Raw genomic sequence first — 12,620 nt, forward strand, 5'->3', positions numbered from 1 at the left:
ATATTATGAACAACCTATCCAAACTGTTTAATTTACTGTGTAATTCATTAGTTACCTTCTTGAGGGGGATGGTCTGAATCCACTCCATTGAGTTCACATCAAATATATCAACTGCATTTTCACTATAAACTGAGAGGTATGGTGCATTGTAACCTAGAAAGAAACACAGATATATGTTTGGATAATGCCTTATGGACATACGTTGGATTGGGTTGAAAATTGGAAGGTAAGGAAGTCACTTTTCAGCATATATTTTTTTGTAGTTAATTTAGAAGTACATTTTCTACAGTTGAAAACCAGGCTAGTTTTTTATTGATGTTTACTTATCTGTTTAATATTTATTGAAAATAAGCTGTAAGTCAATGAGAACCTTACCGCCACTCATTATGTTCACATTATATAAATAGCTATATTAAAAGGTTAAAATGAAGCTTTTGGAAAAAAAAGAATAAACCATTAACTAGCTGAGTAACAAAACAGTTTTAAATACTAATCATATATTAATATTATTAGTAATAGCAATACTACTAATTAATAATTAGTACTATTATTAACAAAATAAATCAAATTCTTCTGATATAGATTGATATAATAGTAATAATGTTTGTATGTGCATTTGTAACACCCCCCCCACACACAAGGGGGTGTTTTCTGAGGTTATGAATATTTTTTGAAGAATTGAGGAAATGCAGAATAATTAATACCGCAACTTCTAGCATCTTCCTATTAGCAGAACACCCCTATCACCAGTGGCTATTTATTAAATATGCTCTTTTATCACTAATCTTACTGACAACTTCAACTGTAGTAACTATAGTTAGTTATATCAATAGGACTTTCCTTGCATTAAGTCTAGAAACAATATATAATAGTTCCCATGATGCATGGCATGGTGCCTCCAAAGCAGAGAACTATTTCAAAATCTATGATTCTTCTTTAGAAGGAAAGTCATCATGGCTTGCCAAATAATATTAGTGCTAAAAAATAAATGAAGAGGAAATAGATGGGTAAGAAGGAAAGAGGGGATAGAACTGTAACATTACAATATTATACCAAATGGATTATTATCATAGCACGTAGTTTAAAAGTTATTTATGTTTCAGTATCGCATCTCCTACAACTGGTTATTAACTGAATTCTGTGTATATCCATCAAGCCACGAGGAAAAACAATCCTTTACTTAATTAACGTAATGGCAGAAACTTACAGGAAGAAGAAGGAGTTGCAGGCCACATTAGTTCTTGTTGTCTAGATCTTCGACCCTGACAGTCCACATAAATCCCTACACTGCTAAAACACAGCAGGTATTCTTTATTTGAGATTTCAACAGCACAGATGGCATCAGTTGGCTGCTGTGTAATGAACGACAGTGTGTGGTCATCTGGATGAAGCAAACTATGTGGATTTCCTTCTCCATACAAAGAGTACTTTAAGTATCCTGACTGGTAGCCAACACAAAGCCGTTCACTAAAGATAGCCATCCACTGGACATTCCCAGCCACTTGGATTTCTTTTATTTTTTTATGGCGTGTTTTGCTATGATTTAACTCGTAACACAGGACCTGTCTTTTCATTGCTACACACAGGCAAGTAAGGGCTCCATGGCGCACTTGTCCAGAAACGATGGTCTGGCAACCTTTAGTTTCTGCCAGTTTATAAAAATCAATTTCTCGACCATCCAGAGCTGTCATAGGAAATAGTCGTACATGACGGTTTCGTCCCGAAATCACTGCAATAAGTTGTTCATTTGGGATGAGCTCAATCTGATGAACTTTCTTATTGTCACCAACACGAATTATCTCTGCAAAATATAAAAGGTTGCAAGAAATGGTCTTGAAATATAAAGAGTGGGCTCAAGGCTATAGAATCCATCTTGCTTATTAAATCTCTTTGGTTTTTCTGGAATAAAAAGTATAAACTTACTTTTCTAAAATGCTTTTTTCCCACCAATATTTTTTTTTAAGAATCAATGTATTTTGCATTTTAAAAAGTTTGTTTGCCCTTTTTTCTATCAGGGTAATTACCTTTGAATAGGAGTCTATTCAAGTGTCCTCAAACAGGAACTTTGTACCTTCTTTTCCCAAAGTCAGTTCTACATTCTTTACACTGCCTCCCTTGCCTTCCTTGTGGATCCTTTGTTTCTATGTTCTATATGAGGGGTGTCAAACTCAAAGCCTCCAGGCCAGATCCGGCCCATGAGGCGGTCCTGGAAAGAGCAAAGGACTGACCCTCAGTGCCTCTGCCAGTGAAAACGGGCCCCCAATCTCAGTTTTTGGCTGGACGGCCTCCTGTAACCTTCTGCCAGCAAAAATGGAACTCGGGAGGTCCTGAGCTCCGTTTTCCCTGGCAGAGCACGCGGGCCACCTCAACGACACAAGTGATGTTGAGTTGGCCATTCCTCCACCATCCCACGGGTCAAACACAATCCTGAAGTAGCCCTCAATGAAATTGAGTTTGACACTCCTGTTCTGTATAGTACCTATTAATATTATGTCATTTATCCACTGTCAGACAAAACCATATTATATTTAGAGAGTTTGTGCCTGTTGTTGCAGAATTGCATAAGTTACACTTAGTTTTATCTATGTGTTTTAAATATTTCATTTCTAATTGTCTTTAATGATTTTAGGTGAAAGATTAAACACAATTAGAAATGAAATATTCATATTAAGCACCATTCCATTCCTCATAAAAAAACCAGCAATAATATTTGTCAGCTGCCCATATACTTGAAATGGGTATCCATATATACGGAATAAATAAACAAATAAAGGCAAAACTAGAGTTCCAATCTTCTGACATACCACAGACTGAAGAGTTTTTAAGTACAGGTAGCCTTCAACTTATGACCATTTCCTTAATGACCGCTGGAAGTTATGACAGGTATCTTCAGAGCTATTTATGACTTGTTGAAGTTACGATGGAATTACATTTGGAATGACTGGCAACTGGCTCATCTTTATGGCCATTTGTAGCATCCTATCGTCACCTGACTACAATTTGCAATTTTTTTTTGTCAATTTCTGCAAAAATGCTTACTGGGGAAAAGATTTGCTGAATGCCCACCACAAAAATATCAGTAATCAGAAAGTACTTTCTCAAAGTCACTGAGTAGGTTTCCTTTGCCGACAGTGGATTTGAATATGAGCCTCCTTAATAACTATTAGGCTACACTGAATGAAATAAAAATATATATCTTATTTGAATTTTCACTTTTCCAATATAAATCTAATATTCTTACCATCCTTTGTAACATGAACAACAAATAACCCTTCTTCATTGCCCAAAGCTATTCGTTCATGATCTGAAAAAGAAAAAAAAGTGAAATACACATTGTGTAAGGAAAAGCAAGTATCAGATGCCAGGATAGTTGAAGCCAATTTAATATTAAGTGTAATGATACCATTATTGTTTCATTTTGCCTTTAAATGAAAATGGGAAAAAATCTCTTGGGATTTCTGTAATAACTAAACTACATAAATATTCAAAATTCAAAGTAAAAAGGTAAAGGTAAAAATGAACTCATAGAAAATTAATGCACAATTTTAACTAGTGTACACATTTATAGATCAAAGAAAAATACAATTTCCAAACATTTTAGAATTCATTTGACTCATAAATTATTTTCCATTTTGTTTTCCATTTTTTATCACATTGAATAGTTTTGTAATTCACAATACCTCTCATTATCTTTATTTTTATTCCCTTCCATAAATTACCAGTTTTCCATTAGGTCATATGTTATCTTGGCCATTTAGTCTATATGGACTGGTAATCAGATACCTCCCAATATTTTAAGTTCCAATGCTTGTTTATTATTGGACACTTTGCTTAGAATCGACAGGAATTGAAATCTAATACATCAAGTTGCCCATTTACTTAGAAGCAAGCCTAATTTAATTTTGAGTGATAAGCATAGATTTGTTGTTTTGTTAGTCTTATACAGATAGTCCTCGACTTACGACCACAATTGAGCCCAAAATTTATGTTATTGAGACATTTGTTAAGTGAATTTTGTCCCATTTCACGACTTTTCTTGCCACAGCTGTTAGTGAATCATTGCAGTTGTTACGTTAATAACCTGACTGTTAAGTGAATCTGGCTTCCTCTTTAACTCTGCTTAACAGAAGGTTGCAAAGATTGTTTACATGAACCAGGGACACTGCAACTGCCAGAAATAACGACCAGTTGCTAACCATCGAAATTTTGGTCACATGACCATGAGGATGCTGCAATGGTCATATGTGGGAAAAATGGTCATAAGTCAGTGATGTTCTCACTCTAACGTGGACGTGATGAACCAGGGTCTGGAGGCCGTTAAGAACTGGATGAGTGTTAACAAACTGGTGCTCAACCCGGATAAGACCGAGTGGCTGTTGTGTTTCCCCCCCAATAATTTGGCTAATACACCAACGCTTAGGCTGGGGGGTCAAATTCTATACCCCTCAGATAGGGTCCGCAACTTAGGAGTCCTCCTGGATCCACAGCTGACTCTTGATCACCAGCTGTCGGCTGTGACCAGGGGGGCATTTGCCCAGGTTCGCCTGGTCCGTCAGTTGCGGCCCTACTTAGATCGGGGGGCTCTCACAACAGTCACTCGAGCCCTTGTGATCTCTAGACTGGAATACTGCAATGGGCTCTACATGGGGTTGCCCCTGAAGTGCATCCGGCGACTACAGCTAGTCCAAAATGCAGCCGCGCGAGTGATAGTGGGCGCACCGCGGTTCGCCCACGTTACATCTGTCCTCCGCGAGCTGCACTGGCTACCTGTTGGTCTCCGGGTGCGCTTCAGGATACTGATGACCATCTTTAAAGCACTCCATGGTAGTGGATCTGGGTACTTGAGAGACCGCCTTCTGCCGATTACCTCCCTAAATCGACCAATTAGATCGCACAGACTGGGCCTCCTCCGAATTCCATCTGCCAGTCAATGCCGACTGGCGACCACACGGAGGAGAGCCTTTTCTGTTGCTGCCCCGACCCTATGGAACGAGCTCCCCATGGAGATCCGCACCCTCACCACTATCCAGACCTTCCGCGCAGCCCTCAAGATCTGGCTCTCCCAGCAGGCCTGGGGATAGGCTCCTAATTACCCGCCCGAGTGTTTGATTGCTGAATGAAAGTTGGGTTTTATTATTTTTCTGTTGTTCACATATTGTTTTGTTTTGACCTTGCACCTCCCCTCCCCTGTGGTTGTAAGCCGCCCTGAGTCCCCTCAGGGAAAAGGGCGGCATATAAATCCCAATAAATACCTAAAAAATACCTAAATCTAAGTCGAGGACTCTCTCTATTTTATTTCCTTTTTATAAAATATTTAATACAGAGGCTTGTGAGGTTATATTATCATACCTATCTGACAAAACACAAGATTTTTTTCTCCAAATATTTGTAAATTTGCAGAGAATAATTTTACATTTGCTGAGCAAAAAGACATCTGAAGATTACCAGGTGTTTTGGAATGGGATGCTGCTTGGTGAATTTAACTATTTTTTAAAGTCCTAGAAACAGCTTCTCTTTTTTTCTTTCAACACTAGTCAAATACTTCTTCCATGTTTTACTTATCCATATAGTTATATTTTCCCTTATGCTTCCCTCCCTAATACTGTATATTTTCCTCAGTGCATCCCGTTCTTTTTTCCTCCAGTACCTGTTGGAAGAAGGGAGGGCTATGCGTGTGAATGCACAGAATGGTTTATATACATAGATGGGAAAATCATGTTTTAAAATGGGATATTATATTTTCCAGGCCATACATTTTAATACAGTAGTACCTGGTACTCAACTGCTTTGAAACTCATCAAATTTGATACTCAGCTCATTTTCACCTGAAAATTTTGTCCCAATACTCATTGTTTGTATGGTACTCAATGCACAAACTAGAACTTGTCGGCTGCCTTGTGAACTGACTATATTATACCATATGGGACAAATCTGTTTGGTACTCAATTGTTTTTGGTAGTAATCACGCCTTCCGGAACCAATTAAGGATGAGTACCAAGGTACCATTGTATTCGTTAGTCATTCAATTAATATGTATTTACTTTTTTGTCCTTGGCCTATCCTTTTTTAGAACAAGACTTGTGGAAGATCTACATGTGTGTGTGAGAAAGTGCATATTGAATGTGTTTCACACACTTGTTAGGGGGATGGGCAGATTTCACTGGATTTAGTGCTTCTAGATTAACTTTATTTTTGTGTTTATAATTTTGTCCTATCTTTTCTTAAATTCAAAGCCAAATCCCTTCCATGCAAATGGGGGTACTTCAAAATCCAAGTACGTATTAAAACTTCATTAAAACAAGAAATCTGTAAAATGTTTTTAAAAATACATACCTATAATTGCTGCTGCTTGGCTAGTTTTAATAAGGGGTAAGGTACTATCATATGCTTCTTTGGGAGCGTAGACTGAGCGATCTTTGAGCTTGTTCTTCTTTAAGATCCTATGTAATTCATTTAAGACTCCTACCCATTTACTCTTTTCATTTTCACTGTCAGCTAGGATCAGGACTGAACATTTATTACTTGATGCTAATAGCTGAGAAGCTGAAACCTGGAAATGTTACAGATATGTGTAAATAAAAATGAGATTCTTTGATAAATAACATATATTTATTGAATAAAAACATTTATTCAATATATTCAAAAGATTTCCCCAATGTAACTATCTACAGTATGTAGTAAATAAATGAAGAAGTAAACATCAAATATAAATTATAAAAGCCCAATGAAAGCTAGTGAGGCATTTAAAAAATGCATAGTAAATGACCCTAATTCAAATCACTGTTTACTCAATGATGAAACAATGAGCATCAGCCTCTGTAAAAGAATCGTAATGAAGACAAAATGGACAGGATAAAACTATGAATAAAATCTGATTTAAAAATATGTATTAATTTGTATAGAGTTAGTCTTAAAGATATGACCATAATGAAGCCTACCCTTTACAGCTGCATGTCCCAACAGTAGATAGCTTAGGGGGTCTGCAACCTTAAACACTCAAAGAGCCATTTGGACCCATTTCCCACAGAAAAGAAAACATTGGGAGCCACAAAATTGGACTCGACATCACTCACACCCCCAGCCACACCTACCCAGATTTTGTGGCTCCCAATGTTTTCTTTTCTGTGGGAAACGGGTATCTTTTTCTCTGTTTCTCTTTCTTGCTCTCTCTGTCTCTGTCTTTAATTCATTCTCTCTGCCTCTCTCTCTCTCTCTTCTTTCTATCTCCCTCCCCCCTTCTCTCTCCATCCATCCATCCATCCATCCATCCATCCATCCATCCATCCATCCATCCGTGCCCTCCTGCCCAGCTGTGTTGTGTTAATCCAACCACTTGGGCTGTGGAGGGGGAGTGGAGTCTGGCAGGCAAAGCCAAATATTGGAGATCCACGCAAAATAAGGCAACTCCAACCCAGACAACTGCGCCCCTTCCCTTGCAACTGTAATAGGGTATTACTTACCCTAAAAATACAGGGAATATCTTTTCGGCTTGCATGAATGACATCAGAAGCCAGAACAGAACACACCGAGAATTCTTCATCCCTTTTATAAAGACATTAGTGAGAGATTATTACATTTGAACAGTAACTATTCACATTCTAGAGCAGAGTTTCTTAACCCCTCTCTAATGGACATCTTTGAGAGTCGGGCTATGGACTTCTCAGAAAAATGTATCTAAATTATAAAATAAAAATTGTTTTACAAAAGAAATTGATTATGCTCAAATACAGTTATCAAAATATTCAAAATGATAAATATGTAACATAGAAACGTAAATTAGAAATTACTGAAAATAAAATTGTATTATTTTTTTTCTGATTCAAAACCATAGACTCCCTAAAATCAACCTAGACCCCCAAGCAACCCATGACCTCAATTAAGGACCTCTATTCTGGAAGAAAATCATATTAGCACAACATAGAGTTGTAATGATGTTTTATATTTAGCTCACCATAAAAATAAATACATTCACTCAATATCTGTACCAAATAATTTCTTCATATAAATGTTTGCTATTCATTTGTAAAAATGTTTTTCTATTGGTATAAGGGGGCAAAATGTAAGAATGAGATATAAATCAAGTAGGAGACCTCTCGAAGTGTCACAACAGAAAACTCCGATAAACTTTTAAAATAAATTTTCAAAATAATGTTGCTGTACTTATATATCCCCATCACCAAAGACTACAAAATTAATTTTATTATCTTGAAGATATCTGATCTCTTAGTTTGAAATTTTATTTGCAACAACTCAATACCGGTAATTTTTTAACTCTTAAAATTTATTTAAGTCTTTAGAATTTTATTTATTATCTATTTATTCATCATATTGCTATAGCTGCCCATGACCTAAAATGTTATCTGTTCTCCATACAACACCTCAAAATAGTACAGAAATCTAATTAAACAAACAAATCAAGAAATATATACTTATTCATTTATTTATTGCAGAAAAAATCCAAAGTGATTGGGAGGTTTGCAGAGTGCAAAAACTTTTTTTTTAAATTTCCTTTTCGAAACCTTGCTGTGTCTTATACTCCGGTGCATCATATGGTAAATTTTTAGGAATATTAGTTCATTTAAAGAGAAAATTATAATCAGGTGTTAAAGTCAATGGGATGACGGCTGTGAGAGTTTTGCAATGGCCAAGTCCATCTCCTGACCTAAATTCTGTTGAAATGTTGTAGAAGGACCTCAGGGAGGTAGTTAATGAGGGGAAGCATACTAAATCCTCTAGTGGGAGAAATGGGCTAAAATGTCTCCAAACAAATAGGCAGGACTGATTGACATTTATGGGGTCTATAGCATTCTCTGAGGTTGCTTGGTTGCAGATGTTAATGCACTAATGATGCACTGATTCAGTGCACACCAGTTAGTTAGTCGGGTAATAAACAATCTGAAAACAAACAACTGAGCTCAAAGAGCACTAACGACTCTACAATTCAGCTCTGAGCTACGTACAGTACATTCTCTTCTATTGATTAAGAATTAACAAAAAGGTTTAGTTGAAATTATTGCTGCCCAAGAATCAGTTACTAAAAGCAAAGGTTTACATTCTTCCCCCAAAATATGTGGTTTTGGATCATTTTCCACAATAATCCAATGAACAAGTGTAATATTTTAGACTCATTTGTTTAACTGGGTTCTCTTTTTCTAGTTTTTGAATTTGTGTACATAATTGATCACATTTTAGTTCATATTTATGTAGAAATACTGAAATTTCAAAAAGGTTCTCAAACTTTTAAGCACCACTTTATATAGGTGCAATTAGCAAGTGTTTAAAAAGAAGATGTCCTACTGACCAATTATGAATATACACTAATAATAAATCCATTTAAAGAGAGATATGATTCTTTACCTGAAGCAACAATCGCTAACATTTTAAAGCTTCTAGTTCCATAATTTTCCACCATATTTAAAGCTCAATATTTCCATACTCTACCAGAGTTACTGCTGAAGTTCTTCTAAGTACAACTTATCAGAAAAGGATAGGCTGTAGAAAATGGTCAACTTTTATGTTATTCATACCGGCAGAGTCTCAAAAGAGAAGCACTTGCTGCCTTGGGTATTAAATTAAAGCATGCCATTCCTACCTCATATCAAGAACCTGACTAACTACCACACTGGGTTGGGATGCTTTTCCTTCTGCTATATCATAAAGGAAGAGCTTGAAGTCACAAACAATAGCCAGGGCTCTCTGCCAGCCTTTCTTCACTCCAGCTGGCTTAGGGATCTAAAATAAATTTAATCACATTAATTTAATTAAATACATAAAATCAAAACGGAAAACAATGTTAACATCTAAGCATAATATGCAAAATGTACTTTCAACATTTATACAAAAAACATTCACCAAGTCAATCAGATATACATTTATACAATAGAACCTCTGATAACGAATGCTTCTGACCATGACCAAATTGGGTTCCGACCAAAAAATTCAAAAAAAATTCCCCGGGCTGATTTCCCTTTCTGCACCATTTTTTTTTTGTAAGCACCAAATTTACAAAATTAGATTTGGGTCACGACCAAATCAGTTTGCGACCAAAGTTATGGAATGAATTATGGTTGTGACAAGAGGTTCTACTGTACCAGAGGTGGGTTCCTACCAGTTCGCACCTATTCGGTAGAACCGGTTCGTCAAATCTACCGAACCGGTTAGAAAAGGTTCCGCCAGCGGACCCGGAAAGCAGGCCACACCTACAGAAGAGGTTCCAATTTTTTTTGAAATCAACCACTGCTAAAGGGTTAGGGGTGAAAGGATCTTGTAACTTGACAGCTTTAAGACTTGCATGCTTCAATGCCAAAGTTCCTGAGCCAACGTGACTGGAGGAGGAATTCTGGGAGTTGAAGTCCACAAGTCTTAAAGCTGTCAGGTTTGAAGACCCCTAGGTTTTTTTTTCTAAAGGGTTAGGGGTGCAAGGGTCTTGTAACTTGACAGCTTTAAGACCTGCATGCTTCAATGCCAGAGTTTTTGAATAGCTACTTGGGCCGACCTAAGTACTAATTCATAATTTCATATCCAGTCACATGGGTGGCAAGCCACTCCCACAAAGGAGGCCACACCCACAGAGTAGGTTCTAACAATTTTTGAAACCCACCACTGTACTGTACTATAAAAATAAGTTGATTTAATGGTCATGTCCTCCTTCAAATAGAGTAGTGAAGAAATGATGCCTCTTCTACATGCAAGATTACATTGATCTGAGATCAATGCTAGCTCCGACTTCCCACAAAGAAATGGGTCTTGAATAAATGAACTACAACTCAGCTTGAATTCTAGGAGTATTGTTGCAGTGAAAATGTTGTAGCATTTCTTCTGGAAGTATATGGCAAGTGGTTCCCACTGAGAGGAATCCCTAGTTTATCCAATTTCTTGGAATTTCTTATTCTGTTCTGCAGCTAAGGCACTTTGGAGTTGTGCCACAATTCATGTCCTCTACAGTCACTCTGGAAGGCATCATCTTCACTAACCATACAATGTAATCTTTTTTATTTATTTCTTTTTCTCCCATGGACAAAAACAAATACAACAGGAGATTAATCAATGAGTGTTTGGGGTATTAGCTGATTATGTTTTTCATGCCCTTCCACTAGCCAGCTGGAGGGAGTACTGGCCACCTTTATAGGATAATGAAGTACAACAGGATTGACATTAGCAAATTGGTACAAAATTGCAATACCAATAACAATATGTGACAATATGGAAGTACCCTGAAAACTACCAACTCCTAGCTTTTTCTAAATATCTCCAAGCTTTTGTTGTAAAATGATAACAAATTCTCATTTCAGACCCACCCACCCACCCACCCTATGAATATCAATGGTAAACAAAAAACAACACAGGTTTTCTTAGACTTACTCGGACATGCCCTTCATAAGCAGTTCCTATTCCTTTCTGTGGATCAATCCCTAGAGGACCTTTTGTCTGTTCAGGTGGGATGGGACATACTGCTGGTGCTTTGTCTGCACAGGTCACATGGCATGAAAATCCACAGACTGGGAGGAAAGACAGTGTTTGTAATGAAAATGTACATCTATCCTTGTTGATTGCGCAATAATTATTTTAATAATATGAAAAATAATAATAAGCTCAAACACCCCTGGCAATTTTTCTTGGCCAATGAAACTATGTGTCTACTATATGGTATGCAGCAAATGCATGTCACTATAAACTTCCATTCCAGATTTGCTATAGATAAACATGTCCGTTCACTGCATTAATACCTTCAGGGCTATTAAAACCATAGCCATATTTAAACCAAAACGAGCCATTTCAAAGAAATTCAAAATATATATGTTCTGATGAAGGTTTATACTTCTGTAACATTTAAATTGCTAATTTATAAAGAGCAATTTATGAATTTGGATAAGAAATGAATATAAAACTAATTGTCTAATTCATCTGAGATACTGAATTTCTGTTCAAAAAATTTACTTTTTAACAGAATCAGATGTTACTTCATATATATCTTCCACATCGCTCTTTATCAGTTCTACTTTCTTGAGCTAAAATGAACATACATAAAGAAAAGTTCATTATAAAATATTTTGTTAAGTTTCATAAAATGGATAGCCCACCCTCCACCTAGGTTGTAGTACGTGAAATTTCTAGGAGTCCTAAGTAGGGTGATAAATATTATTGTCTGATAAACAGATGCCTCTTCATCTAATCATATTCTCCAACCTTCTAATGGTTTCAGTACAACTGAGATTGCTACACATGGAAAGCTAAAGTCCTTTCTCCATTTTCACTTAATTTCACTCTGCTGACCCAGCTGCTCATTTACTGAAAAAGCCTTGTTTTAGACAAGGTTCAGCAATCATAAAACCCTCTCAATACTGAAGCCAATGAAACAGATGCTCAGAGTTTTCACTGTACTTTTTAAAAACATTTCATTATCAGAACCAAGGACCATACAATGTGATGTTGCAGATCACTGGTTGTCTCAGCATCACCTATTGCAATCTCCAATCTAAAACAGTATTATGACATATTCAACTATAGTGTATTATACTAAGCTAGGAAATTTGTCCCTGAATCTTCAAAAGGTAGTTAAAACAGCTAGCTGTTGTTCACATTTTTTGCCACAAGTGTAATACATCTAAAAGTGATATTAA

General features: G+C 36.6%; 1 protein-coding gene across 9 annotated transcripts in view; it reads right to left on the reverse strand.

Moving 5' to 3' along the window:
- Nucleotides 1–12,620, reverse strand: part of CDC42BPA (CDC42 binding protein kinase alpha) — a 172,044-nt gene that overhangs the window by 26,065 nt on the left and 133,359 nt on the right. For all 9 annotated transcript variants that reach the window (XM_087717867.1, XM_087717866.1, XM_087717865.1 and 6 more), the window contains 7 exons: nt 11,362–11,498; nt 9,593–9,732; nt 7,461–7,542; nt 6,334–6,550; nt 3,242–3,304; nt 1,208–1,801; nt 56–153 (listed from right to left, as the gene is read on the reverse strand). In XM_087717867.1, the coding sequence (XP_087573993.1) occupies nt 56–153; nt 1,208–1,801; nt 3,242–3,304; nt 6,334–6,550; nt 7,461–7,542; nt 9,593–9,732; nt 11,362–11,498 (1,331 nt within the window). The remainder of the gene's footprint in view (nt 1–55; nt 154–1,207; nt 1,802–3,241; nt 3,305–6,333; nt 6,551–7,460; nt 7,543–9,592; nt 9,733–11,361; nt 11,499–12,620) is intronic.

This window comes from Thamnophis sirtalis, unplaced genomic scaffold (assembly GCF_051295495.1).
Source record: "Thamnophis sirtalis isolate CommonGarterSnake01/CBP01778 unplaced genomic scaffold, rThaSir2_p1.2 scaffold_6, whole genome shotgun sequence".
Classification (NCBI taxonomy): Eukaryota; Metazoa; Chordata; class Lepidosauria; order Squamata; family Natricidae; genus Thamnophis; species Thamnophis sirtalis.